At 37.5% G+C, this 24,874-nt stretch overlaps 1 protein-coding gene across 2 annotated transcripts in view; it reads left to right on the forward strand.

The window, feature by feature from the left end:
- The window catches only part of ankrd11 (ankyrin repeat domain 11), a 161,332-nt gene that overhangs the window by 129,415 nt on the left and 7,043 nt on the right, over nucleotides 1–24,874 (forward strand). The window contains exons 4-9 of one of the 2 annotated variants that reach the window (XM_079598165.1): nucleotides 1,211–1,349; nucleotides 12,522–12,695; nucleotides 14,885–15,085; nucleotides 16,132–16,274; nucleotides 17,549–17,696; nucleotides 17,789–24,804. In XM_079598165.1, coding sequence (XP_079454291.1) covers nucleotides 1,211–1,349; nucleotides 12,522–12,695; nucleotides 14,885–15,085; nucleotides 16,132–16,274; nucleotides 17,549–17,696; nucleotides 17,789–24,804 — 7,821 coding nt within the window. The remainder of the gene's footprint in view (nucleotides 1–1,210; nucleotides 1,350–12,521; nucleotides 12,696–14,884; nucleotides 15,086–16,131; nucleotides 16,275–17,548; nucleotides 17,697–17,788; nucleotides 24,805–24,874) is intronic. The other variant, XM_079598166.1, reaches the window with a different exon arrangement.

Genomic DNA, 24,874 nt, shown 5'->3' on the forward strand with positions numbered 1-24,874 from the left:
GTGCATCGTAGGAGCTTTTGCTAAATGTGCTGTATTTGAGATCGGCATATCGAATGCCTTTAATGGTGGGCTTTTGGTGTGTGTGTGTGTGTGTCTTTGAAGATGGTGGGGGTTTCTGATGGCTTCCAGTTGTTGATGTGAAAGGTCTGGAACTGTTTCAAACCCCTCCTCAAATTTCTGGTGTTCACGGAGTGTTTATCACACAGAATATCTACTGTGTTGCTTCGAGTCACATTAGGAAAGCTTTAATACACATACATGTAAGGGTCCCTTGTCTCAGCACTGTTAGCGGTGAAATTTATCTTGTTTTAATTGTTTCACTGGCCAGCAAAGAACATTGATTTTTTTTTTCTGTGTATATATATATATATATAAAATCTGTTAGCTGTCCAACTTTTGAACTTATTTACAGAAATATGTCCTACAGCTTCTTGAACATACTTTTTTTCCCCCGTTATATATAAACTATTTTTAACCCTAAAATCCTGATGTTGGGGAATAGTTCCATAGCCATATATATATACACAATAAAGATGTACACAGTAATGTATCAAAACTAGCGCAACAATAAATCGCATCCAAAATAAGTTTGTTTACACGTAATAATATGTGTGTGTTACATACAAAATAATTATACACCGTACACGCACATATTATTATGTGTAAACAAACTTTTATTTTGGATGCAATTAATCACAATTTTATTATTGTGTACATCTTTATTGTATATGGCTATGGAACTTTTCCCCAACATCAGGATTTTAGGGTTAAAAATTGTTTATATACTTATATAACGGAAAAAAATACATATTTCTGTAAATAAGTTCAAAAGTTGGACATCTACCACATTATACGATTTAAACAGATTATATGCATGTATACATTTAAGAAATCTTTGCATGTATATACTGTATATATATTTATACATAATTTACATTATATATAAACACAATTTTCTTAAATGTATACATGCGTATGTGTGTATTTATATATATATATATATATACAAAATAATTATACACTGTACACGCATGTAAATTATGTAAACACAAATTTTTATTATTTTGGATGCAATTAATCATTGCCCAGCACTACTAAAACATATAGTTGTATCTTCTACATTAATTTTTTTGACAGTGATATGTGTCCTAGAGCACTTCCTCGTTTGCTGTTTCCCAGTAAACTCACACTATTTCCCATGTGCCCCTAGGATAAAGACAAAGGCTCGTCAAACAAGACTCCTAAACTGGACCGCAGCGATGGTGTGAAGGAGATGAAGGAGAAAGCTCCTAAGAGGAAGCTGCCCTTCACCGTCGGAGCCAATGGGGATCAGAAGGATTCGGACTCTGGTAAGGGGGCGGGGCTTACTGCAAAGAACTATGGGTAACAGGAAGTGTGTGTGTGTGTGTGGGCTACTGTTGTTGTTTCTCTTCAGTACTGTGTGCTGGAATGACAGAAGTGCTGATGAAGAAACCAGTAGTCCAGTAATTGGGAATGTGTTGGATATGACATGCTGAGAAGGGTGAGCTTTCATACTCTTTGTTTATGGGGATTTTTTTGAACATAATATTACAGTATTTAATCTGATCCCGAACTGAATGTGGAATTTTTCAGCTTCGGTTTTCTTTTTTAACGTGATTGTAGGGTAAAATTATTTTTATTAGTTTTACTTTTCCATTCGTTCTAATGTGTGTTTGGAAAGACGGTGTTTTTAATGTGTTTTGTGGTGGTTTGAGTCTCTCAGCTTTTAGCGAGCCGTTGGCAGAACCCCCTCCACCCCCCTTTGAGACGTGGCTGTGAGGCGTGAAGCCTTGCCCATTTTCTCTCTCATCAGACAATGCCTGAAGTGCTCATTGTAATGCTAATAGGGGGGTGTAGTCACGTCCGTTCTTTGATTGGCCCGTCTCAATGTTTCTCTCTTTCTCTGACCGTTTCCAACACTTATTTAGCCGTAAACTAAATTGTGGCTTTTGCATTTGTTTCATCTATTTAAAAAAAAAACTTGCATATTCCATTCAGTTTTCATCAGAGATTCAAATCCTCACTTTTAGCCCATGCAATACCTCTAGCTTGATTTATTTATGTTTTTGTGCATGTTTTTATGCTGCATCATTGTCTGTTCCTGATGGATTACGTCCAGCTCTTGGCTTTGTTCCTCATGCACGTTTACCGGGACTTTCTGATGTAGTTGAGCTGGTCTCTCCATGGTCTCCTCCCCCAGTTGGAAGGTTTCCAGTACAGGACTAGTTAGACCTTTGTTCTGTTAACGCAATGAGCTCATTCAAACACCCTTTCGGCTGCTCCTGAAAGTTGGACGCACATTTAACGTTTTAATGGGTGCTTTTTAATTATGAAGCGTTAGCAGCGGTTGCAACGACGCCATTATCAACTCAGTCATAGCCTGAATGAAATGGAAAGGGAGATGTTGTTTTTTTAAGCTTCTGTGAGCTAGAGTTGGTTCCTAGAAAAAAACAGACCTAAGAATAGCACGAGAACAGCTGATGTGGGAAGGAAATTGGATATACTGCTTATCACTATCCACAAATTATGAAATTTTGGCCAATTCTTAAGTCACTAATTATTTGATATGATTGATAACTGATATGATTATAAAGCTATACTGTTTTTGTAGGTTATGAAACAACCAAGACTGTGAAAACTTAAATATAAATGAACATTTTAATGTTTTTTTTTTAACTGCTGCTTTAATTTAAAAACTTAGCATAGAGAAAAGATACACTGTTGATATGGGAAGGAAATTGGATGCACTTATTTTAGACATTTTGGCCATTACTTAAAGGAATTGTTTACTTAACTAAACTTCTGTCATCATTTACTCACCCTCAAGTTGTTTCAAACCTGTATGAGTTTCTTCTGTTGAACACAAAGGAAGATATTTTGAGGAGTGTTTGTAACCAGACAGTTGATGGACCACATTGACTTCCATAGGAAAAAGAAGACCTTAGAAGTCAATGGGGTCCATCAACTGTCTGGTTACAAACACTCCTCAAAATATTTTCCTTTGTGTTCAGCAGAAGAAAGAAACTCAACTTTAGTGGTGAAAACTCAATGACAGAATTTTAGTTTTTAAGTAAACGAATTATTTAATATGATTGAAAACTGATATGATTATAAATTTATACTGTTCTTGTAGTTTATAAAACAACCAAACGCAGTGCTTAATTTGCACTGTGTTAACTTAAATATAAAAAATAAAAATAAAACATTTTATTGGTTTTCAGGTACAATGTGCTTAAAGTGCTTTAATTTGACTTTTTGAAAAGTCTTAGAAAACCGCCATATTTATGAAAAGGTACTTGAAAAGTGCATGCTTAAATTATTGAAAGACAAAATGTGAAATCAGTGTTTAATTTTCTTGATAAAACAATATTTTCACGCAAAATAAACAGTGCAACCCGTCTGATATAAGTATATGATACACATTTCATTCTCCAGGTCAATCATATAGTCATGGAAGAAAATATCAGTTTTAATAAGAAATAAGCGATTTCTTTTTCATAGTATCCTTTAACTGGTTAAAGTTACCACAGTCATTGCTTGTGCTGCACTTTATTTGTACCATTTTGTGTTATTAGTGTATTTTTATTGATCTGTTTACCTTTTTTTAGAATTTGAAAGATAATAAAGATATTGTTTGATAAGTGAGATCTCTGATTGTAGTGCTTGAAACCCAAAAAAGTAGTGAAACATTTCATTTTACAGTGTTATAAACCCAGGGTTTCGTACAGACTGCTGCTTTAATTTAAAACCCTGGCATAGAGAAAAGATACACTCTTTATATCCGTTTAGTTTCTAAATAGTTATGACGCGACCAAGATCATTAAAAGTCAAGGTAAAACGCAGCCAGCTTCACTCTTGTCATCTCGTGTCACTCTTTCTGTCCTCCATTTTCTGGACGATTCCATTTGAAATGCATAATTTATCCAGCTGATGTTTTTACATCTCTCTCTCTCTCTCGGTGAGGGAGACCGTGCAACCGTCTCTGCCGCTTATCCATAGAGCTGGAGAAACCCACAAGGCCCAAGAGCACTCAGAATACTTCTCTCCATCTCACAGTCTTCTTGCCTCCATCTTCTTGTGTTTGCTCATTACCTCTCCTGCGCTTTCTCAGGCCGCAGACATCTTTGCTGCATTATGTATTAGACGCAGAACTTGGCATGGAAGTCGAATGCAGAGCATCTGCACGATGCATTTAGCTTGCAAATAACGATGCATTTCCAGAGGATATTACAGAGACCGAATGGCTTATGAGGTGCTTTTTTTGGGCTGGGTATCGATTCAATTCGACTCAATGAATATAGATTTAATACCAATCCTATATTTATGATGATAAAAAAAATAACTGTGAACATAAGTTTACAAGTGTTTATTTACAAAAAAGAAATAAAGAGCCATAAACCTGTATATTAATCTCTTTTTTGCTGCATTATGTATTAGACGCAGACATGGAAGTCGAATGCACGATGCATTTAGCTTGCAAATAATGCATTTCTAGAGGATGTTACAGAGACTTTTTTTGGGATAATATGCACGGCATGATTTGATATCTTTGGGCAGACGGTGGACGAGAGCATGTTGTGGATATAAGGGTGAAGGGAGTGGGTTGGCTGATAAGAGACAGTAATATTTGCTGCCCACGCCTTGCTAACGCTGGCAGGCATGTGCGCTGGTACACTTGCACACGCTATTGCTCTCTGGCTAACATGCACACACACTCGCATTTAAAACGAGAAGAGATTCGCTGCTGTCTAGCAGATCAGTGATGTTTTCTGGCCTTCGTACGGCCAAGCCATTGAGCGTTACTCATATTCCTGCAGGGAGAAATGTTTTTTATAGTATTTCATTTCATGTCATGCAGAGCTCTTATGAATTATTCACTTGTCAAGTCAAGTCAACTTTATTTATATAGCGCTTTTAACAATGTAGATTGCTTCAAATCAGCTTTATAATAGGAAATTACAGTAAGCAAGATTGTTTTGGCTTTACAGCAGCTCTAGAATAAAGTTATTGTCCTGATTGATTCACTTCCGTTGCAAAGATCATTAGTTATTAACTTAGGGGTCGCTAACACGACACAGAAAGACCGAAAACCTTAAATGCGTTCTGGCCGCTCATCTGCACAACAGTGTTTGGTGCTCGAGAACGCAAACTTTGAAACCGGTTCCAAGATGCAAGTTTTGAAAAAGTATCTCCGCGTAAACTTAAAAAACGTGATTTTGTGAAACCGCTGACGGCGTGCACGTGCATATTACGTGTTTAGTCTATAGGTTTGCACTTTTGAATACCTATGCTTTACCGTGCTTTCTCCTTTACAAATTGACATTGCCAAATTACTTGACATTTTTGTCGTTTACGCGGATCCATGTACGGAGATCACTATATACATACACTGTAAACCCAAATAAGTAGTAGTAGTTACATTTAAGGTAATCAATTGCCTCAATTTTTTTAAGTTATGAAATTCAAAGTTTAAGTAAGCAGAACTAGCTTTTTTTTTTACTTAAACATTTCAAGTTAAGAACAATTAAAATGTATGAGTACACTAATTCATACAATTAACTTAAATCTTTCATGTAATCTCAATGTGAACACTTTTATTAGTATATACTTAGTTAGCTTTGACAAGCTAACATGCTAATTTGTTAACATTTTAGCAATAGTGTGTTATACAGAATCATTTGCTGTATGAATGCAACAATATAGGAGTATGATTTGCTCTCAAATCAAGCGCATGCACCACTCGTCACCATGATGGTAACTATCCTAAAACCAGAACAACTTCTAAATTAGCATAACAAAACATTAATCGCTACTAAATCTCCCACTTAACATTAATCTTGCACACACAAAAAAAAAACATTATATTACACTTAATTTGAGCATTTACTCTCCCTTTTGAGTGCCATCGGCAAAGCATGCTGGGAAATAGACATCCCAGCCTTTTCAGTTAAACTTAAGTTCGTCTAAATTAAAAGAGATAATTTCATAAAACTCAAAACAATGAAACGGTTCAGTTTACTTAAAATATATCAATTCTGTGAACTTGAAAGAAAAAGAAAGTGCTAAATACTCATAAAAGTTAATTTGGCTGAACGAATTAGTTTAATTTAAGTTTGTCCTAATATCCAATATATCAGTATGCAAACAGTAGAGCGCTGTCGCTTGCGACGCCAAGGTCATGAGTTCGATTCCCAGGGAAATCAAGAACTGATAAGAATGTAAATGTGTGCCTTGAAATGCAATGTAAGCCGCTTTGGATAAAAGCTTCTACCAAATGCATACATGTAAATGTAAATATCAGATCGATTGAAATTAAGGTACAAATTATACAAAACGAAAAAACGTATGAAGTGTGTAGCAAAACACAAGCCCACTACCGTGCTTCCCGCGACCTTAGTTAAAAATCGTTTTCAATATTTTCTTTCTTAATTAGCAGATTAAATGAAACAAAAAACAAATCAATAATGTCATAAAATTGTAACACAAATATGAAACCAAAAAATAAAACTCCCCATAATGTCTTTCATCTGCTGTGCATAAAGTATTGACACAACATCCTGCGGGCACTTCCTGTCTCTTCTGCCTTCATTTCCTGTTTCCACTGGGCAGAGAGTTCTGCCTTACGGTTTTGGTGATTGACAGTGGAGCCATTGTGTAAATTTGGGCAAGCATCACTGATAATATTGATATTTTGCACAAAAACCCATAACCACAAGTTTTAAAATTCAGTGCATAACTCGTTTTGTGCTCCGGACATGAATATCTCACATATGAATATCTAACAACTTGAATGAGCTCATTTGATTTGCTAGTAATGCAATGCTTAATGTTATATTTACAATTGAAAATCCCCCTTGTTTGTTGTGCTGTCGTCCCTGTAACCCTCAGTCCGACCTAGATTCCCTTCAGTCTCAGAGGACACACACTACATTATACCAAGAAATGCTTGTAGCCGGTTTGCATTTGCTTAATATAGTCAATCAAACTGAGAACTGATCACTATAAACCTTCTTTGCTCATCACATGAGCTCATTCTGAACTTTGCATGGTCTGTTTGTGTCTTTCAGTTGTACAGTTTGGATAAAAAAAAAACGTTTTGATCAAAGACATTAGACCTCATGCCTAACCAGCTCTTCTGGTTTGTGTTGTTTTTGGAAAACTAGTTATTCCACCTCCATAACTATAAGGTTATATAAATAGGTTCAGCAACATTAAATTGAAAGTTTCATGTTTCATTTGAACTCCTCGTATATCTGCCTTCTTAAAGGGCCTGAATTTCACAAAACTTTCCTGCAAACTCCCACAAACATTAATTCATTGTAGCCATGTAGATTGAATGAGTAAATTAAGCCACACGGATAAACGGATCAAATCAATAATCTTAATAATATTTCTGTCAGACTGCAATTTTGCATACAGTGAACATGATTTATTTCAGTTTGTGAAAAATACTGTAATACGATTACTGAATAAAGTTGCCGTCTAAAGTAAGTCTGTATAATATAGAGATTTATTTCTTAAATTAATTTTCAAATTATTTATTTCTAATTGATTAAATATTAATTAAAATAAATATATATATATATCGGCTTTTTATCTGCCAATCTGCTCTCTAATATATCAAAAAACAATATCAGTCGACCACTAATACGCTTTTGCGCATATTTAGAATGAATGTTTACAGGAACGTTTATGTGAACATTTATTTATTTATTTACATTTTTTATGGTAAAGAGGTATTTGCTATATAGTCAGATTTTTTAAATGGCCTCAAACACTTACCGATATCCATAATTTTCCACAATACAAATATGATTTAGCATATAACTAAATAGATTTCATTAAGAAAACAAAAATCTTGGTACCAATTTCGATACCATAGCCATCGATACCAAAAATCTTAAATTCTCCGTATAGATATTTCAATAATATGAAATGTTTGAGTACTACACTTATTCGTAGCCGTAGGTCGGACGTAAGAGATATGAGGGTATATATTATATATACTCAGTGTGAGAGTGTACATTTATTATAGAGATTCTGTTATACTGCTTATACCACTATATATCTGCCGTGCAATTGGAAAAAAATACCAAGCTAAAATTAGTCTGCACTTCGATGCAATTATTGTAGACGTTGTTGTTTGCATGTCAAGCTGTGTTGAAAATTGCTGCATTCAACTGCATATATCCACTGTTTTACAATAGCTTTCAATGTGCTCCTTTAGACATTATTACCTTGTTTTTTTAAGTTTTCCCTTTTTGAACAGTTTCTACATTATTAAAAAATAGCCACAAATTCACTTTATGTATGACAAATGGGGACAGAAAGCTTTTGTAATGCTGTACCAGTGTCTATTTTAGAAGACTAAAAGTGCAAGCCCTGTGTTTTTCTGTTCCCTTCATCCACCCGCTATACACATGTTTAGACCGCTTCTGCTGTTAATGCTCTTCGAGGGTTGAATCACAGGAATGTGACTTAAAAAGAAAGTGTGTGTGTGTGTTCGTGTTCAAGAGGTTGGGCTACATTACATGTAAGTGTTTACAGGTGTTAGCGAATATTCATCAACTCCAGACTTGAAGAATAATAATTTCTGGAAAGATCTGTGTCTGGCTTCCTTTCCCTATAATATATGCTTGTGGCCTCGAGCAAATCACTACGTTGAGAACAAGCTTGTATATCGTACATATATTATGCAAGAGCAGAAATCTAGATGACAGGATTGTTGGACCTCATTGGTGTTAATGGCACATGAATGCTTGTGTGACATTTGGGCATGTTTGCAGAGTTTGAGGTCATACAGTGGAAACTGGCAAACGTGAAGATGCCTCTCCTACTGTAAGTCGATAGCACGGGCGAGACTTGTGTAATGAACTGGACGACTGCATTGTGAGGCAGATATGTTGACACTGACATACTGAGAATAATTGATGGGCATTTCTGTGAAGAGCAGCTGCTTTTGTCCAAACGTAGCGGTGACCTTGCCTCAGCCACATTGAAATGTGAACACCGGCCATTTTGTAATCGGTGACAGGCTGCCAAGTCATAGCCTTAAAGACACACACACACACACACACACACACACACACACACACACACACACACACACACACACACACACACTAGACTGCCACCAGCAGCTGGGAATTCACCCAAGGTTTCACTTGACCTTCAGGCTACTAAGGATGGCATAGACAGGAATGCACTTAATGCATATTAACTTGTGCTAGCTTACTTACGGGTTTGTACAAGGTGCTTAAAGGAGTAGTTCACTTTAAAATGAAAAAATTAGCCCATGATTTACTCACCCTCAACCATCCTAGGTGTATATGACTTTCTTCTTTCAGACGAATACAATCGCAGTTATATAAAATATATATATCCTGGCTCTTCCAAGCTTTATAATCGCAGTGAATTGCAACCAACAGTTTGAAGCTCAAAAAAGTGCGTCTATCCATCATAAAAGTGCGCGTCTATCCATCATAAAAGTGTCTATCCATCCTAAAAGTGCGTCTATCCATCCTAAAAGTGCGTCTATCCATCCTAAAAGTGCATCTATCCATCCTAAAAGTGCATCTATCCATCCTAAAAGTGCATCTATCCATCCTAAAAGTGCATCTATCCATCATAAAAGTGCGTCTATCCATCATAAAAGCGCGTCTATCAATCATAAAAGTCCGTCTATCCATCATAAAAGTGCGTCTATCCATTATAAAAGTGCGTCTATCCATCATTAAAGTGCGTCTATCCATCATAAAAGTGCGTCTATCCATCATAAAAGTGCGTCTATCCATCATAAAAGTGCGTCTATCCATCATAAAAGTGCGTCTATCCATCATAAAAGTGCCTCTATCCATCATAAAAGTGCATCTATCCATCATAAAAGTGCATCTATCCATCATAAAAGTGTCTATTCATCATAAAAGTGTCTATCCATCATAAAAGTGTCTATTCATCATAAAAGTGCGTCTATCCATCATAAAAGTGCGTCTATCCATCATAAAAGTGCCTCTATCCATCATAAAAGTGCCTCTATCCATCATAAAAGTGCATCTATCCATCATAAAAGTGCATCTATCCATCATAAAAGTGTCTATTCATCTTAAAAGTGCATCTATCCATCATAAAAGTGCCTCTATCCATCATAAAAGTGCCTCTATCCATCATAAAAGTGCCTCTATCCATCATAAAAGTGCATCTATCCATCATAAAAGTGCCTCTATCCATCATAAAAGTGCATCTATCCATCATAAAAGTGCATCTATCCATCATAAGTGTCTATTCATCATAAAAGTGCATCTATCCATCATAAAAGTGCATCTATCCATCATAAAAGTGTCTATTTATGATAAAAGTGCGTCTATCCATCATAGAAGTGCATCTATCCATCATAAAAATGGGTCTATCCGTCATAAAAGCGCATATATCCATCATAAAAGTGCATCTATCCATCATAAAAGTTTGTCTATTTATGATAAAAGTGTGTCTATTTATGATAAAAGTGTTCCATAGGCTCCGGGGGGTTATTAAAGGCCTTCTGAAGCGAAGCAATGAGTTTGTGTAAGAAAAATATTAATATTTAAAACTTACTAGTAACTTAACGTAACTTAACACATACTCAAAAAAACTAGCCTCCGGCCAAACGAACATACGGATTCGACTTGAGTCTAAGTGCAACTTATGCGAGCAATGCTGATATTTACACTACTTTTGACGTCACAAGTTTCGTAAGTTGCGCTTTATGTGGAAGTACACTGCGTAACGAAAGCTAAACTTTTTACTTTAAGAAAAATATTAATGTTTAACATTTTACAAACTCATTGCTTTAACCTCAGAAGGTCTTTATTAATTTCGTTTAACTACAGATGTGATATTGCTCATATAAATATCAAAGTATATGATACATTTTTAATTCTTCAGGTCCATCATATATTCATGGGAGAAAATATCAGTTTGAATAAGAAATAAGCGATATCTTTGTCATCGTATCCTTTCAATTGTTAAAGTTACCAGTCATTGCTTGTGCTGCACTTTATTTGTACCATTTTGTTTTATTAGTTTATTTTTATTTATCGGTTTAGCTTTTTTAGAATTTGAAAGATAATAAAGATATTGTTTTGATAAGTGAGATCTCTGATTATAGTCCTTAAAAACAAAAGAAGTAGTGCTTGCGAAGTCCTGGAATTTCGTTTTACAGGATCTGTACGAACCCTGTAACTTAGATAAACTATGATGGTCACAAAACCAAATGTACGAGGCCACAGTCATGGCTTACTTTGCTTGTGCTGCACTTTAATTTATACTAGGGCTGCAACAACTAATCGATAATAATCGATTATGAAAATCGTTGTCAACGAATGTCATTATCGATTAGTTGGTCTGCTCACGTGACGTGGAGATATTTGAGTATATAATAAACATTTAGTTGAGCGCGGAGCGCCTCCTCGCCGGACTGGACAAAAGCGAAGCGAACTCCGCGAGCGACAGTGCGTGCATAGACCGAGTGTGTTTGCGCGCGAGAAAGATCGAGTGCGTCTGTGCGCACTGTCGTCCGAGAGCGCACGATAGAGTGTGTCTGTGCGCGAGCGACAGTGCGCACAGAGAGACCGAGTCTCATTCGTGATTTCATTTGTGTTTCATTCTTTACTCTAAATGACTCAGAGAAACTTCACTATATGCTCGGAAAGGATGAGCTGCAAAATACACACCATACGAGGTGGTCAATCCATTGTATTTTTTTGTGAATGTGTGCGTCTGTGAGTGTGAGAGTGTGTGCGTCTCTGAGTGTGTGCGTCTGTGAGTGTGTGCGTCTGTGAGTGTGAGAGTGTGTGCGTTTGTGAGTTTGTGCGTCTGTGAGTGTAGTGTGGAGAACAAGTTCTGACGTTTAAACAAAAATCCTGTTAAGTTTTCTGCTTTGTATTTTTCTTTATTTTTGTAAAATTATTTATTGTTCTGACAGCTCAGGTCCCTTAAAACAAAAATATACATCTTTTTGTGCAATTAAAAACAAAATCTTATATATTTGGCAGATGTAAAGCATACATGTGTATGTTTTTTGTGTTAGTCAATAAAATAAAATAAAAGTATTACTTTAACAGCTCAGGGATGTTCAAGGAGCCGAGCCTGTTTGTGCACTTTCTGAAGATTTGTTTGCACTGTGAATCTGTTTTTGAATAAAGGGTTGGAAATTAATGTTTTTTTTCTATTTAGTTTTTTTATCCGATTAATCGAAAAAATAATTGACAGATTAATCGATTATTAAAATAATCGTTAGTTGCAGCCCTAATTTATACCATTTTGTTTTATTAGTTTTTTTTTTTTATCAGTTTACCTTTTTTTTTTTTTTTCAACGTTTTGATGAGTGAGATCTCTGATTGTAGTCCTTGAAAACCAAAAAAAAGAAGCATTTTCCAGGATCTGTATGAACCCTGACCCACTACAAACCAAATGTACGAGGCTGGTTTTGAGAGTTAACATGCCCCCTGTTTTCTCCTCCACAGAAAAGCAAGGTCCAGAGCGGAAGCGCATTAAAAAGGAGCCCACTAACACCAGGAAGTCGGGCCTGGCGTTCGGGGTGGGCATGCCGGGGATCCGGGCCGGGTACCCCCTGTCCGAGCGGCAGCAGGTGGCTCTCCTCATGCAGATGACGGCCGAGGAGTCCGTCAACAGTCCAGGTGCGTGTTTATCATGAGCGCCACGTCTTCAGTAGCTTCCACTGTCCCTGCTGCACACACACACACACACACACACACACACACACACGCACTTAATTAGAATTCAATTAAACAAGATAACCCTCATCAATTTCCATTACTTCAGCGAAATGAACCTCTGCAATCTTAATCCACTGTTGTTCATCAGCCCTTCAGGACTGTTGATAGAGCATCACGGCACTTTGGTTGTGCTAGTTTTCAGATTTGATTGGCTCGTGTGGTTTTGCAGCTTGGGATAAGTGTGAAACACGTTGGATTTGTGTTGCATTTACTTCTTCAAAGGTTTATTTCAGCTTGTTTTCTAAGCTTGGCCAATGGTATTGCATGCTTAAAGGTTAATTCTTATCTCTGGTAATGGTATGCATGTCTCGGTAACACTTTACAATACGTTTTATTAGTACATATGAACTAAGAATGAACAATACGTCTACAGCATTTAATAATATTAGTTGATATTAATTTCAACATTTACTAATACAGTAGTAAAATCAAAGGCTGGATTTGATAACATTAGTAAATGCACTGTGCACATGAACAAACAATGAACAGCTGTGTTTTTACTTACGAACATTAATAAATACAGTAACAAATGTATTGCTCATTGTTAGTTAATACATTAACTAATGAACCTTATTGTAACCATATCTCTATTAGATTTACTGAAATTTAGCTCCTCTTCAAGTAGCTCACCAGATTTATTTTTCCAAAACAAAAGACTACAGGAAGTTCCCGACCCCACCCATACAGAGCACTTTAGCATGCCAGCTATTGTTGTGTTAGTTTGTTCTGAATATGTCTGAAAATAGTGATTTAGTGCGGCTGATTTGGCATGTCTGTCTTGTGATTTGCTAATAAATGTCCTTGTTTACGTTGTAGTTTGTTGATTCAATGTGCTTTAATTTTGTTGCTGACAATGTCGTCCAAATCCAAGGGGTGAAATTCAGTTAAAATTGTGTAATTTAGTGAAAGATGTGACGGCTAGAAGGCGCAAATTGGCACAGGCAGAAGTTGTCTCCATGTTTGTTGTGTGAGACTGCCACCTAGAGGTCATAGCGAATAGCACTACAATAATACAATTTAATTGCACTGCAAAAAATGCTTTTCTTACTTAGTATTTTTGTCTCGTTTCCAGTCCAAATATCTAAAAATTCTTAAATCAAGATGCATTTACTAGATGAGTAAAATGTCATAAGATATTATGTCCTGTTTTCCGGGGGAATTAATCAAAATTAAGTGAGTTGTTGCTTTAAAAAAACACAATTATCTGCCAATGGGGGTCAGAAAAATAATCTTAATTCAAACATAAACAATGTTATTTTTCTAACCCCATTGGCAGATAATTTTGCTTGTTTTAAGCAAAAACTCACTTAATTTTTATTTATTTCCCCAGAAAACAAGACTTAATATTGTATGTCAATTTACTACTTTAGTAAATGCATCTTGATTTAAGAAATTTGTGATATTTGGACTGGAAACAAGACAAAAACACTAAGTAAGAAAAGCATTTTTTGCAGTGTGCAGTCAGTGGTTCTCAACCTTTGTGACCCCAAGGTGTCCAAGATAATATTGGAAGGGCAAGTTCACATATTTCCTCTTGTACTTCAGCTGTAATAATGACAGCTACTGTTTTATCCACAGAAACTTTGATTAAAATCAAACAAGAATCCTGAAGTTTCAAGAACTAAATTTATTTTCAGGATCCATACTGATTTTGAACACCGAATTTAATTTTTTTCAAGTTTTTCATGATTAAAAAGGATTTTTAAAAATACTTGTTGTTTGCAATAAACACTATTATATTTATTATAGATTATGTGACTGTTTTATTTGATTTATTTTGGTATGTGTTATTTTAGTTCTAAAAAAACACTTTAAGAACACCGACTTTAAGAAGTCATGTTCTTAATTAAAAATGTATGTTGTTGAGAGGGGACAAATTAAAACAAGTATGATGTTGGAGATCGCTCTGAGAAATATAGTGCTTGATCCTGTTCCCATTTTCCTCTCCTCTTTTCCTGTCCCATCCACCGTTTTAAACCAGCTTATTTGCAATCATTTGGAATCATCTTGTTGTTCCCCTTTTAAACTTTGTCCAGTTGAAAACCACTTCTGTAAGTAATCTTGCTGTTAATACCCATGTTTTCATCCAGACACAACACCAAAGCATCAGTCACAGTCCAGTCTGGGTCAGAAGGGAACACCAAACTCGGCCTCAAAAACCAAAGACAAAGTGAACAAGCGGAACGAGAGGGGAGAGACGCGGTTGCACCGGGCAGCCATACGCGGGGAAGCTCGCCGTGTAAAGGAGCTCATCAACGAGGGGGCCGACGTGAATGTAAAAGACTTTGCAGGTAAGGACACACATCCCCTTCGTGTCCGGCAAGCTTCAACTAGAGAGATTTGTAAGTCTCAGTTGAAAACGTATCTTTTTAAATTGGCTTTTAGTTAAGGATATTCTGTTTTATGAAGTAATACCTTATTTTTATTTTTTATTTTTATACTGATCTCACTATACACGTGTGTGAGGGTGTATGTCTAAGAGTGTGTAGTCATGCCTTATTGATAAATGTTTTTATATATGTGTGTTTTAATTATAACTGACGCACTTTGGGCAACAACGTTACTATTAAATGTGCTATATAAATAAAAGAGTAACACTTTATAATAACTGGACGCTGTTAATCATTAGTTAAGCATTAGTAAACGGTAAATTCATAATTTATAAGCATTTATTACAGCTATAAATACTTTATTCTTGATTTATAAGCATATATAATGTTTAATAATTGTATTTTCATACTTTATTAATGATCAATTTATCATTTCTAAATGAAGTATAGCATTATTTAGGAGTTGTCAGTGTTTCATAAGATCACTTAGAAAGTGTAAGTAAATTATTAATAAACTATTTAAATGTAGATTCATGTATCTTATTATTCAGAAATATAGTAATAAATTCAGGTATTTATAAAGCATTTAGTAGTGAAGTAAGGACTAATCATGCCCTGTAAAGCATTTACGAAGGAGATTTAAAGGCATTTAAATAAGAAAAAAAAATAAACAAAGGAGAAAAAAAAGGACACCAACGGACACAAGATGTGTGAATGTACATTTAAATAGTTTATTAATCATTTACTCGCTTTATAAGTAATCTCATTGAACCACTGACAACTCCTAAAAAACGGACTATTGCTTAACTAATGATTAATAGCGTGCAGTTTTTATAAAGTGTTACCAATAAAAGTTGAAGACATTAGAGATCACCTGACTTCCACTTTAGTCCTTTAACATGCTGTTGAAATTGAATGCTCATGAAATTATTTTCATGATGTATATGAGCAGGCACTTAATAACGAAATGTTTTTGTTTATTAATAATGTAATGCTTTTTGTTTTAGGCTGGACCGCACTGCATGAGGCGTGTAATCGGGGGTATTATGATGTGGCCAAGCAGCTGCTGGCAGCCGGGGCCGAGGTTAACACCAAGGGCCTGGATGACGACACGCCTCTACATGATGCATCCAACAATGGCCATCTTAAAGTACGTACCTCCACACAGACGTTCCACATATGTGTGTGTTTTAGGGCTGTCCAATAAAAAATGTCATTTCGAATATTTGTCGAATTAAAAAGAAAACTGCACATTCGAATGCAAAAAACGTGCATTCGGATTTTGTTTTGTTTTTGTTACCGTTTGTTTTTGTTAGCTTATCCAGTGTAGCGCAGTGCTGTTGTGTTGCGAATTTGAAAAATGGCGGGAAAAGGCTTCCTGCTGACAAAAACCCTCTCAGTTGGTGGCAAGAATCATGCAACGACACACTTGACCAAACCTGCACATCAGTCAGAGCTGAGCGTGTGTTTTCATCAGCTGGAAACATTGCACACCGAATGCGCTCGGCACTCGCTCAGATCAAGTTGAGCGTCTGGTGTTTTTAACGAACAATATGTAGATGTAGTGAGTAGAAGTGGATTTTTTTCTGAATGGCAGTTTGCCCTTTTGTGTTCATGTAGTTGCGTTGCATGCACTTAGTTTTATGCTCTATTGTAACCTAATTTTCCTTGCATGAACATGAATTATATATTATTGAAGAACAATTGTTTCAAAAGTGTCATTTCATTTCAATAAAAGATGCGATGCTTGATCTGGTTTATATTTGCTTATTGCGCTTGCAATACAGTACTTTTTTCTCTAACATAGTATTGCCTTTAGAATTTGAATATAATAAAGGAATGACTATATAAAGGGTTTTTTATTTTATTTTATTTTTTATATATATATATATATATATATATATATATATATATATATATTATAACATAGTAGTACCTTTAGAATCCGAATATAATAACGGAATGACTATATAAAGGTGTTTTTTATTTTATTTTTTATATTATATTTATATATATATTTTATTTTTTTATATATATATATATATATATTATAACATAGTATTACCTTTAGAATTCGAATATAATAAAGGAATGACTATATAAAGGTGTTTTTTTTATATATTATATATATTTTTATTCGTTTTTAAATTCTCTCTCATATTGTTAAATTATGTATAATATGTCTGTTGCTCCCCCTTCCCTGTCTGTTTGTTTGAATGTATGTTATTTCTAAAGACAATAAAAAGTTGATCACAAAAAAAAAGAATTCGAATATAAACAAAATTTTGCTAATATTTAAGAAATAAATTAGAATTTAGCTTTTTAGACATTTTGAGAGCCTTAGTGTGTGTGTTTTTGTTGTCGGTTTTTTTTTGTTGGTATCTTGATATACTTTGTAACAAACCCCCTATTCTGGTTTTGTAGGTTGTGAAGCTGCTGTTACGGTATGGAGGGGATCCTTGTCAAAGCAACAGAAGAGGAGAGACTCCATTAAAAGTGGCAAATTCGCAAACGATGCTTAATCTGTTGCTGGGAAAAGGCACTTACACCTCCAGTGAGGAGAGTTCCTCAGGTGTGTACCATGCAGTTCTTGTGCGAATATATTCCAGAAAGTGCAGGAAATGTGTACCATATGCTAATATTACATTTGTTTGTGCAATTCAGCAGATTCTTCTGAAGAGGAAGATGCCCCATCATTTGCCCCATCCAGCTCTGTCGATGGCAATAATACAGACTCAGAGTTTGAGAAGGGCTTAAAATTAAAAGGGAAGGGCATGGACCCACCCAAATCTATCTCCACTCCGGTCAAGGATGAGTACGAGTTTGACGAGGATGATGAGGAGGAGCGTGTCCCACCTGTGGACGACAAGCATCTGCTCAAGAAAGAGTTTCGCAAGGAAGCCGTCATCAAGGCAAACAGCCTTATCTCCATACCCAAGATGGAGGTTAAAACCTATTCCAAAAGCAACACGCTAACACCAAAGAAGGCTGTGCGCAGGATCCTGTCGGACAGCAACAGCTCGGATGAAGACGACAGGACTTTGTGTTTTACACCCACGACCACACCAAGGCAACCTGCACCTCAGACCAACGCAAAGAGCCGGGAGTCGACGTCGCTGAGCTCCAAGCAGCAAAAAGAGAAAAGTAAAGTCAAGAAGAAGAGGAAGAAGGAGACAAAAAATAATGTTAGTAAGGAGGTGCGCTTTGGTAAAGTGAACGACAAGTTCTGCACCTCGGACTCTGAGATTGGGGACTTGGAAAGCGAGGACGATAAAGGATCCATGCAGAGTGCAAATTGCGTAAAGGACTCTTCTACGTTGAGCCTTAAAGATCCTTCTGTCTTTAGCTCTCTGTCAGTTTCTTCTTCGTCCTCATCGCATGGGAGTCTGAGCTCACAGAAACACACACAGTCTCTGGCAGAGCAGCACCCAAAGCAGTGGAGGACAGATGGCTGGAAGACTGTGTCCTCTCCAGCATGGTCAGATGTCAGCTCCCTCTCGGACTCGGTCAGAACAAGGCTCTCTAGCGAATCGGACTACTTGTCTGCCGACTCGAGCGTTGAGTCTGTGAAACAGGTGAAAAAGAAAGTGCAAGATAACAGAAAGAAAAACAACACGCATGCCAGTACGGTAGACAAAAAGAACTCTGAGTTTTACAAGAACTCGAACACAGATGGAGCCATTTCTAAAACAGACAAAGATGGAAAGGTGTTGAAGAAACACAAAGTGAAACACAAACACAAAAGTAAGGAAAAGGATAAGGCTCCAAGTGTGGTGTTGAGTCAAGACATGAATGAAAAGTTTGTCAAGAGCTTTTCTTTTGACTTTGATGATACACGGCAGAAATCGCTAATTGTTGACACGGAGTCACCTTCTGAAAATAGGGTCAAACTTTCAAAACATGAGAAAGATCATTTTAAGAAGGAAGACCGATTGTCTAAAGGTAAATCTGAAGACAAGGACTGGCCAGGTAAAGAAACTCAAAGGGTGGTCAAAGAAGAGAGGTCAAAGAAGACAAAGGAGTCAAACAAGGAAAAGGTGAGCAAAGAGGAGAGGGACAAACCTTTAAAGACTGAGAAGGAGAGAATTATAAAAGACAAGGCAAAGGAGGAGAAGCAGAAAGCCCATAAAGATGATAAAAAGAAAAAGTCTAAGGATAAATCTCTTAAAATTGACAAAAAGAACGAACAAAAAGAAGACAAACATTTTAAATCTGAGAAAAATGTAAAAGAGGAGAAGGAAAAGTCTAAGAGGGATAAAACCATTAAGGAGGAACCCGATTATGAAGACTATGACTTAAAAAATCACTTACTAGAGGAAACCAAAATGAGTGCATCAGACGATCCCCATGATCTGTGGCAGTCTGACATGTCTTCTGACAGTTCGCTATATGGAGATGATAGCTGGGACGCCCCTGTAAAAGAATACAAATCAAATAATGCAGTCAAGTTAATTGTAGAAACAGTGAAGGAGGAAAGCAGGGACAGAAGAAAGGAAAATAAAGTCAAAGATAAAAAGCCAGATCATGGAGACAAGCGTCCTGAAAAGGAAACTGCATCAAAGAAGAAAGACAAGGAATCCTCTGAAAAGAATACTGAAAAGAAAAAAGACTGGACAGACAAACAAAAGTTCAATTCGGGTCAGTCACTGGAAAAGGAGAAGAAACGAAAAGAATCAGCAGAGGGTGTCAAAGAAAAGAAGGAGAAGGATTCTGTGGAGGGCAGCAGAGACCGAAAAGATTCCTACGAGTTTACCAAGGAAAGGAAAGACTCCAAAACAAAACAAGAATCTCTGAGAGATGACTATGGGAGTGAGGCCTTCTTTAAAGACAAACCAGAGAATGAAACCACTTGTAAGTCTGACCCCAGAGAGAGGAACCACTCTGGAAAGGAAAGGGAGAAGAAAATGGATGGTGTGGAAAAGAAAGAGAAGTCCAAAGGAGAAAAACACAAGGACAAGCCTAAGGAGAGAAATTTGGACCAGGAAAAGGAGAAACCTGAGAAAAACTCAATTGATAGATCAATGAAAGAGAAAGATCTAGAACGGGCCCCCAAAGACAAGCGGGACGGGGCTAAAGAAAAGCATAAAGATTCTCATATCAAGGACAAAGAAAGGAAGATGTCATCTGAACAGATTAAAGATAAGAAAGAAAAGACATCCCAGGACAAACATGCTGACAGAGACAAAGATTTCCTGGAGTTTAAGAAAGAGGAGAGAAAACCTGAAAAGGTGAGAGAGAAGACATGGTACACAATTGCAGATATTTTTACAGATGAGAGTGAAGATGATGATGACAACTATAATGGGGGTGTTGCAAAATTAAGTGACTCTCTCGGACTATCAGATTCTCACAGGAAAGATTCCACACCAGACATAGATGAAATGGATAATTTCCAAACAGATAAACATAAGAAATACTCTGAGGGGAAAACACATTCCACAGAAAAACAAAAGGAAAAGGAACATAAAGATAAGAAAAAGGAGAAGACATCATTTGATGCTGGAAAAGAGAGAAAAGCCTCCTTGGAAAAACACAAAGATAAAAAGGACAAAGATTCAATTGACACAAAACACAAGGAACGTAAGGACAGAGCATCTGTGGATTCAAATCAAGACAAGAAAAGCAAGCAGAAACTTCTTGATAAGAAAGATGCCAGTGAAGAAAAGAGCAAAAATAAATACAAAGACAAGGTAGAGCACTTAAAAGAAAGAAAACTCTCAAAGGGGAGTGGTGAAAATGAGAAATCATTGTTGGAGAAACTTGAGGAAGAGGCCATGAATGATTACAAAGATGATTCCAATGATAGAAATAGTGAAATTTCATCAGACAGTTTCACAGACAGAGGTCATGAACCCGTTCTAAGCAGCTTCTATGATTCCTCCAACATCAGTATACCTGACATGTCCGAGGAGAGAAGAGAGTCTCTATCCATCTCTAATCCACAGGATAAGTTCAGAGAGAAAGAGAGGCATAGACATTCCTCATCCTCATCGTCCAAAAAGAGTCATGACAAAGAAAAGGAGAAAGTCAAGAAAGAAAAGGGGGATAAAAAAGACAAGTCAGAGGAGATCAGAGAATCATATGGCCGCAGAGAAAGCTTGCCCTTTGACAAAGAGCCCATGCCTTTGGAGGCTGACCCTTACACTTTTCCATATGGTTCCAAAGTTGATGGTGAGGATGACTTGGACAAGACTCTGGAGTTTGAGAAGGAGATGTCCAAAAAAGACAAGACAAATAGTGTCATTAACAGTGAGAAAATAAAAGACAAAAAGAAGAAAGAGAAGCACAAGGAAAAAGTGAAAGAGGAAAAGCATAAATACTCGGATGGATTTGGGTCCTTCAGACACTCAAAAGAAGAACAAAAATCTGGAATGAAGGAAAACGCTCAAGTCACGAGTCTTAAAGAGAAGTCTAAAGAAGACAGTTCTAAATTTGATGGGAAAAATAAGGAGAGGAATAAAGATATCATGGACAAAGACAGAACAGATCTCAAAGCCAAAGTCAAAGATGAGAATGACAAATTCAGCCAGTCAAAAGAGACAACTCGAAAGGACAATCGCCCTCGTGAAAAACTTTTGGTTGATGGTGATCTCAGACTAACAAGTTTTGGCAAAATGCTCAGTTTAAAAGATCAAGAGATTGAAGAGCGCCACAAGAAACACAAAGAAAGAATGAAACAGATGGAAAAACTGAGGCATCGGTCAGGTGACCCAAAACTTAAAGATAAAACTAAACCGAATGAAGAACTTAAGAAGAACCGCAGCGAACTTTCCAAAAAATCTGGTTCAGTGGAAAGTGCTTTGAAAGAGAAAAGGTTCAAAGATACTGGCCTTCCAACCCAAATGATGTCCCCAGATAGAAAGCCGATACCTATGGACAGTCAGAACTCAAAAGACTGGCTTGCTGGCCATCAAATAAAGGAAAATCTTCCTGCATCTCCTAGACCTGACCAGAACAGACCAACAGGTGTCCCCACCCCAACATCTGTGATCTCATGTCCAAGCTATGAGGAAGTCATGCAAACTCCACGCACTCCGTCCTGCAGTGCAGAGGACTATCCTGATATCATATTTGATGGTCTTGACTGTCAGAATTCCTCGGCCACCACTATGTCCATGAACGCCTGCTCCCCTTCCTTCTTTGATAGATATTCCAACTCATCGAATAACTTCCAGGAGGGAACATGCATAACACCAGCGAAGAACTTGCAATTACCCCTTGTGAGTCGTTCTGTCACCTCTGATGTCAGAAGACCACTTGAGAGTGAGTTCAAAGTAGAGGCAGAAAAGTTTTTGCAACATATACCAGAAGGCACAGCATTCGAGTCTTCAGCCTCACATATTACCGAGGACAAGATGGCAGCTGACAGACTTAATTGCCTTTCCCCAACATATTTTTCACCCCCTATTGAGATGATGTCTCCCAGGCCTGACCTATCACAACATGATAGAGTTCCTGATGAAACGCCTTCTGTAAATTCCCTCAACGATGGCATTGAACACTCGGGGAATGTTTATAACAACTATCTCATGAAGCCCTCAACTCCAGTCCATAGACCTGAACCTCAGGAGCCTTGTTTGGATATAGCGGCTCCCCCTACTCCAGCTCCTGCTGCCCTTCCTCCCATGGATATTGATGATCTCTCAGAGCCACAACAAAGTGGATCTGTTCTAATGCCAGCTCACCCCGTCAGTGTGAGTGACTACTTGCCTCCTGTTGTTGAAGAGCAAGAGGAGGAGGATGAGGAGGAGGAAGATGATGATTATGTTGAGGATGACACCGAAGTTCACCACGCTGAAGACGAGTCCAGAAACGATCCCACATACTCACTCGGGATTGAGGAATCTGACAAAAAGGCTTGGCTTGAATGTCCAGACAGAAGAGATCCTGATGAAATTCCCATAACACCAACCCATCCACAAGACAACTACATGGAAAACTCATGTGATCAGTCCTTAGCCTGGAATTCAGAAGTGCTCATGAAATCACCTAACGAGAGTTACAGAGAGGTCGAGGCTGCCGTGTCAAAGATAAGCAGTCCATATTCACACTCTGATTGTGATATGCAGCATATCCCAAGTGTTATGCCCGTGACACCACCTCACTCTACTTATTCCAGAGTATACTGTCCATCACAAATATCTGACTCTCATTACGAGGTCCACAAAGACACAGTGGAAGACATTACTTCACCAGAAAGACCTGAAATAGAGGCACTGGAGTCAGAATCACCTCGACTAGAAACTTTCTTCACTGATTGCAAACCAGATCCCGAGGAAGTGCAGATGGACCTAGAGCCTCCATGTATAATGAAAGACAATATACAAGAGTCGCCCACCTATGTTGCAGAGAACTGCATCTCTGTAGCCCCACCAGTCAACCAAGAACCTGTTGTTTCATGGGTAGATCCATTCCCTAGTGCAGCTGATGAAATGGATGACATGGGTCCTTTCTCTATACCAGAGCTTCCTTTCCAGGAGAAGGAGATACAGGAGCCTGATATAACAACCCCAGAGATTGCAGAAAGTAAGCTTCCACCTTCTCAGACAAGACCTCCTGTTATTGAGACAAACGAAGATCTTGAAATAATGGATGTTGACTTGACAAGTTTGTCCAAAGCATCTTGTTCTCCTGCAATTGTGCCTCCTACCGAACCTGGTCAGGATTTGGTTCCTCCAATAAGTGAGGATGAATATAGACCGCAGTGTGAGTTGGAGCCAGAGCCTCAGAACATCCCAGATGTTCCTCCCATGAAAGAAACAGTCCCAGAGGAGAGGGAAGCATTTGAAGAAGTGGATGAAAATGTAAATTTGTTTTCTACCGACAGTGAAAAGGACAACGAATACAGGCAAAAAGAAACAATCCCGGATACAATGATGCCATCTGTTATGGTACAATATTTGGAGCTACCAGTCACCACAAAATCACATATATTAGGACAAAATCCTGTGGTAGTTTTGGGTCCCTCATGTAGCCCTCATCCTGTTCAGGTTCAGTCTGTCTCAATGCCTAGTAGCACACAAGTATCAGAGGCCCTTGAGACAACCGCCAAGTTGTCTGTGACTATACCAGTGTCTGAAGCACCCAAGAAAATTGAGGAAATACCTCAGAGGATGACCCGGAAAAAGGCTCAGATGCTGGCCAATCAGAACAAGCAGAGCTCATCAAGCACCACCTCTTCAGTATCCTCCTTACCAATCACAACAAGTGTGACCACTTCTTGTGTCACAGTAGAAAAGGAGAAAGAGCCCATCACCTCAACCACAGCTCAGACATCCACTCCTTCTGTACCTCCACTAATCACCAAATCAAAAGGCAGACCTGTCGAGGACGATGACAACCAGTCCCAACATCCACGCAAGAGAAAGTTTCCAAAATCTGGCCAGCAACAGGTGCAGGTTCAGCTTGTGAACACCGCAATGAAGCAGACTCGGGAGATGATCCAACAGACTCTGGCAGTCATCGTTAATGCCATCAAATTGGATGAGATAGAGCCATACCACAGTGACCGTTCCAACCCCTATTTTGAGTACCTTCAGATCCGCAAGAAAATTGAGGAAAAGAGGAAGATTTTGTGTTACATAACACCTCAAGCTCCCCAGTGTTACGCGGAGTATGTGACGTACACAGGCTCTTATCTACTTGATGGCAAGCCTCTGAGCAAGCTTCATATTCCAGTGGTAAGAATTAAATTTTTGAGCATAAATACTCTTAACAACTAACCATAAGCAGCATAATTATACTGGCCAG

Source organism: Phoxinus phoxinus (genome assembly GCF_949152265.1).
Source record: "Phoxinus phoxinus genome assembly, chromosome: 2".
Classification (NCBI taxonomy): domain Eukaryota; kingdom Metazoa; phylum Chordata; class Actinopteri; order Cypriniformes; family Leuciscidae; genus Phoxinus; species Phoxinus phoxinus.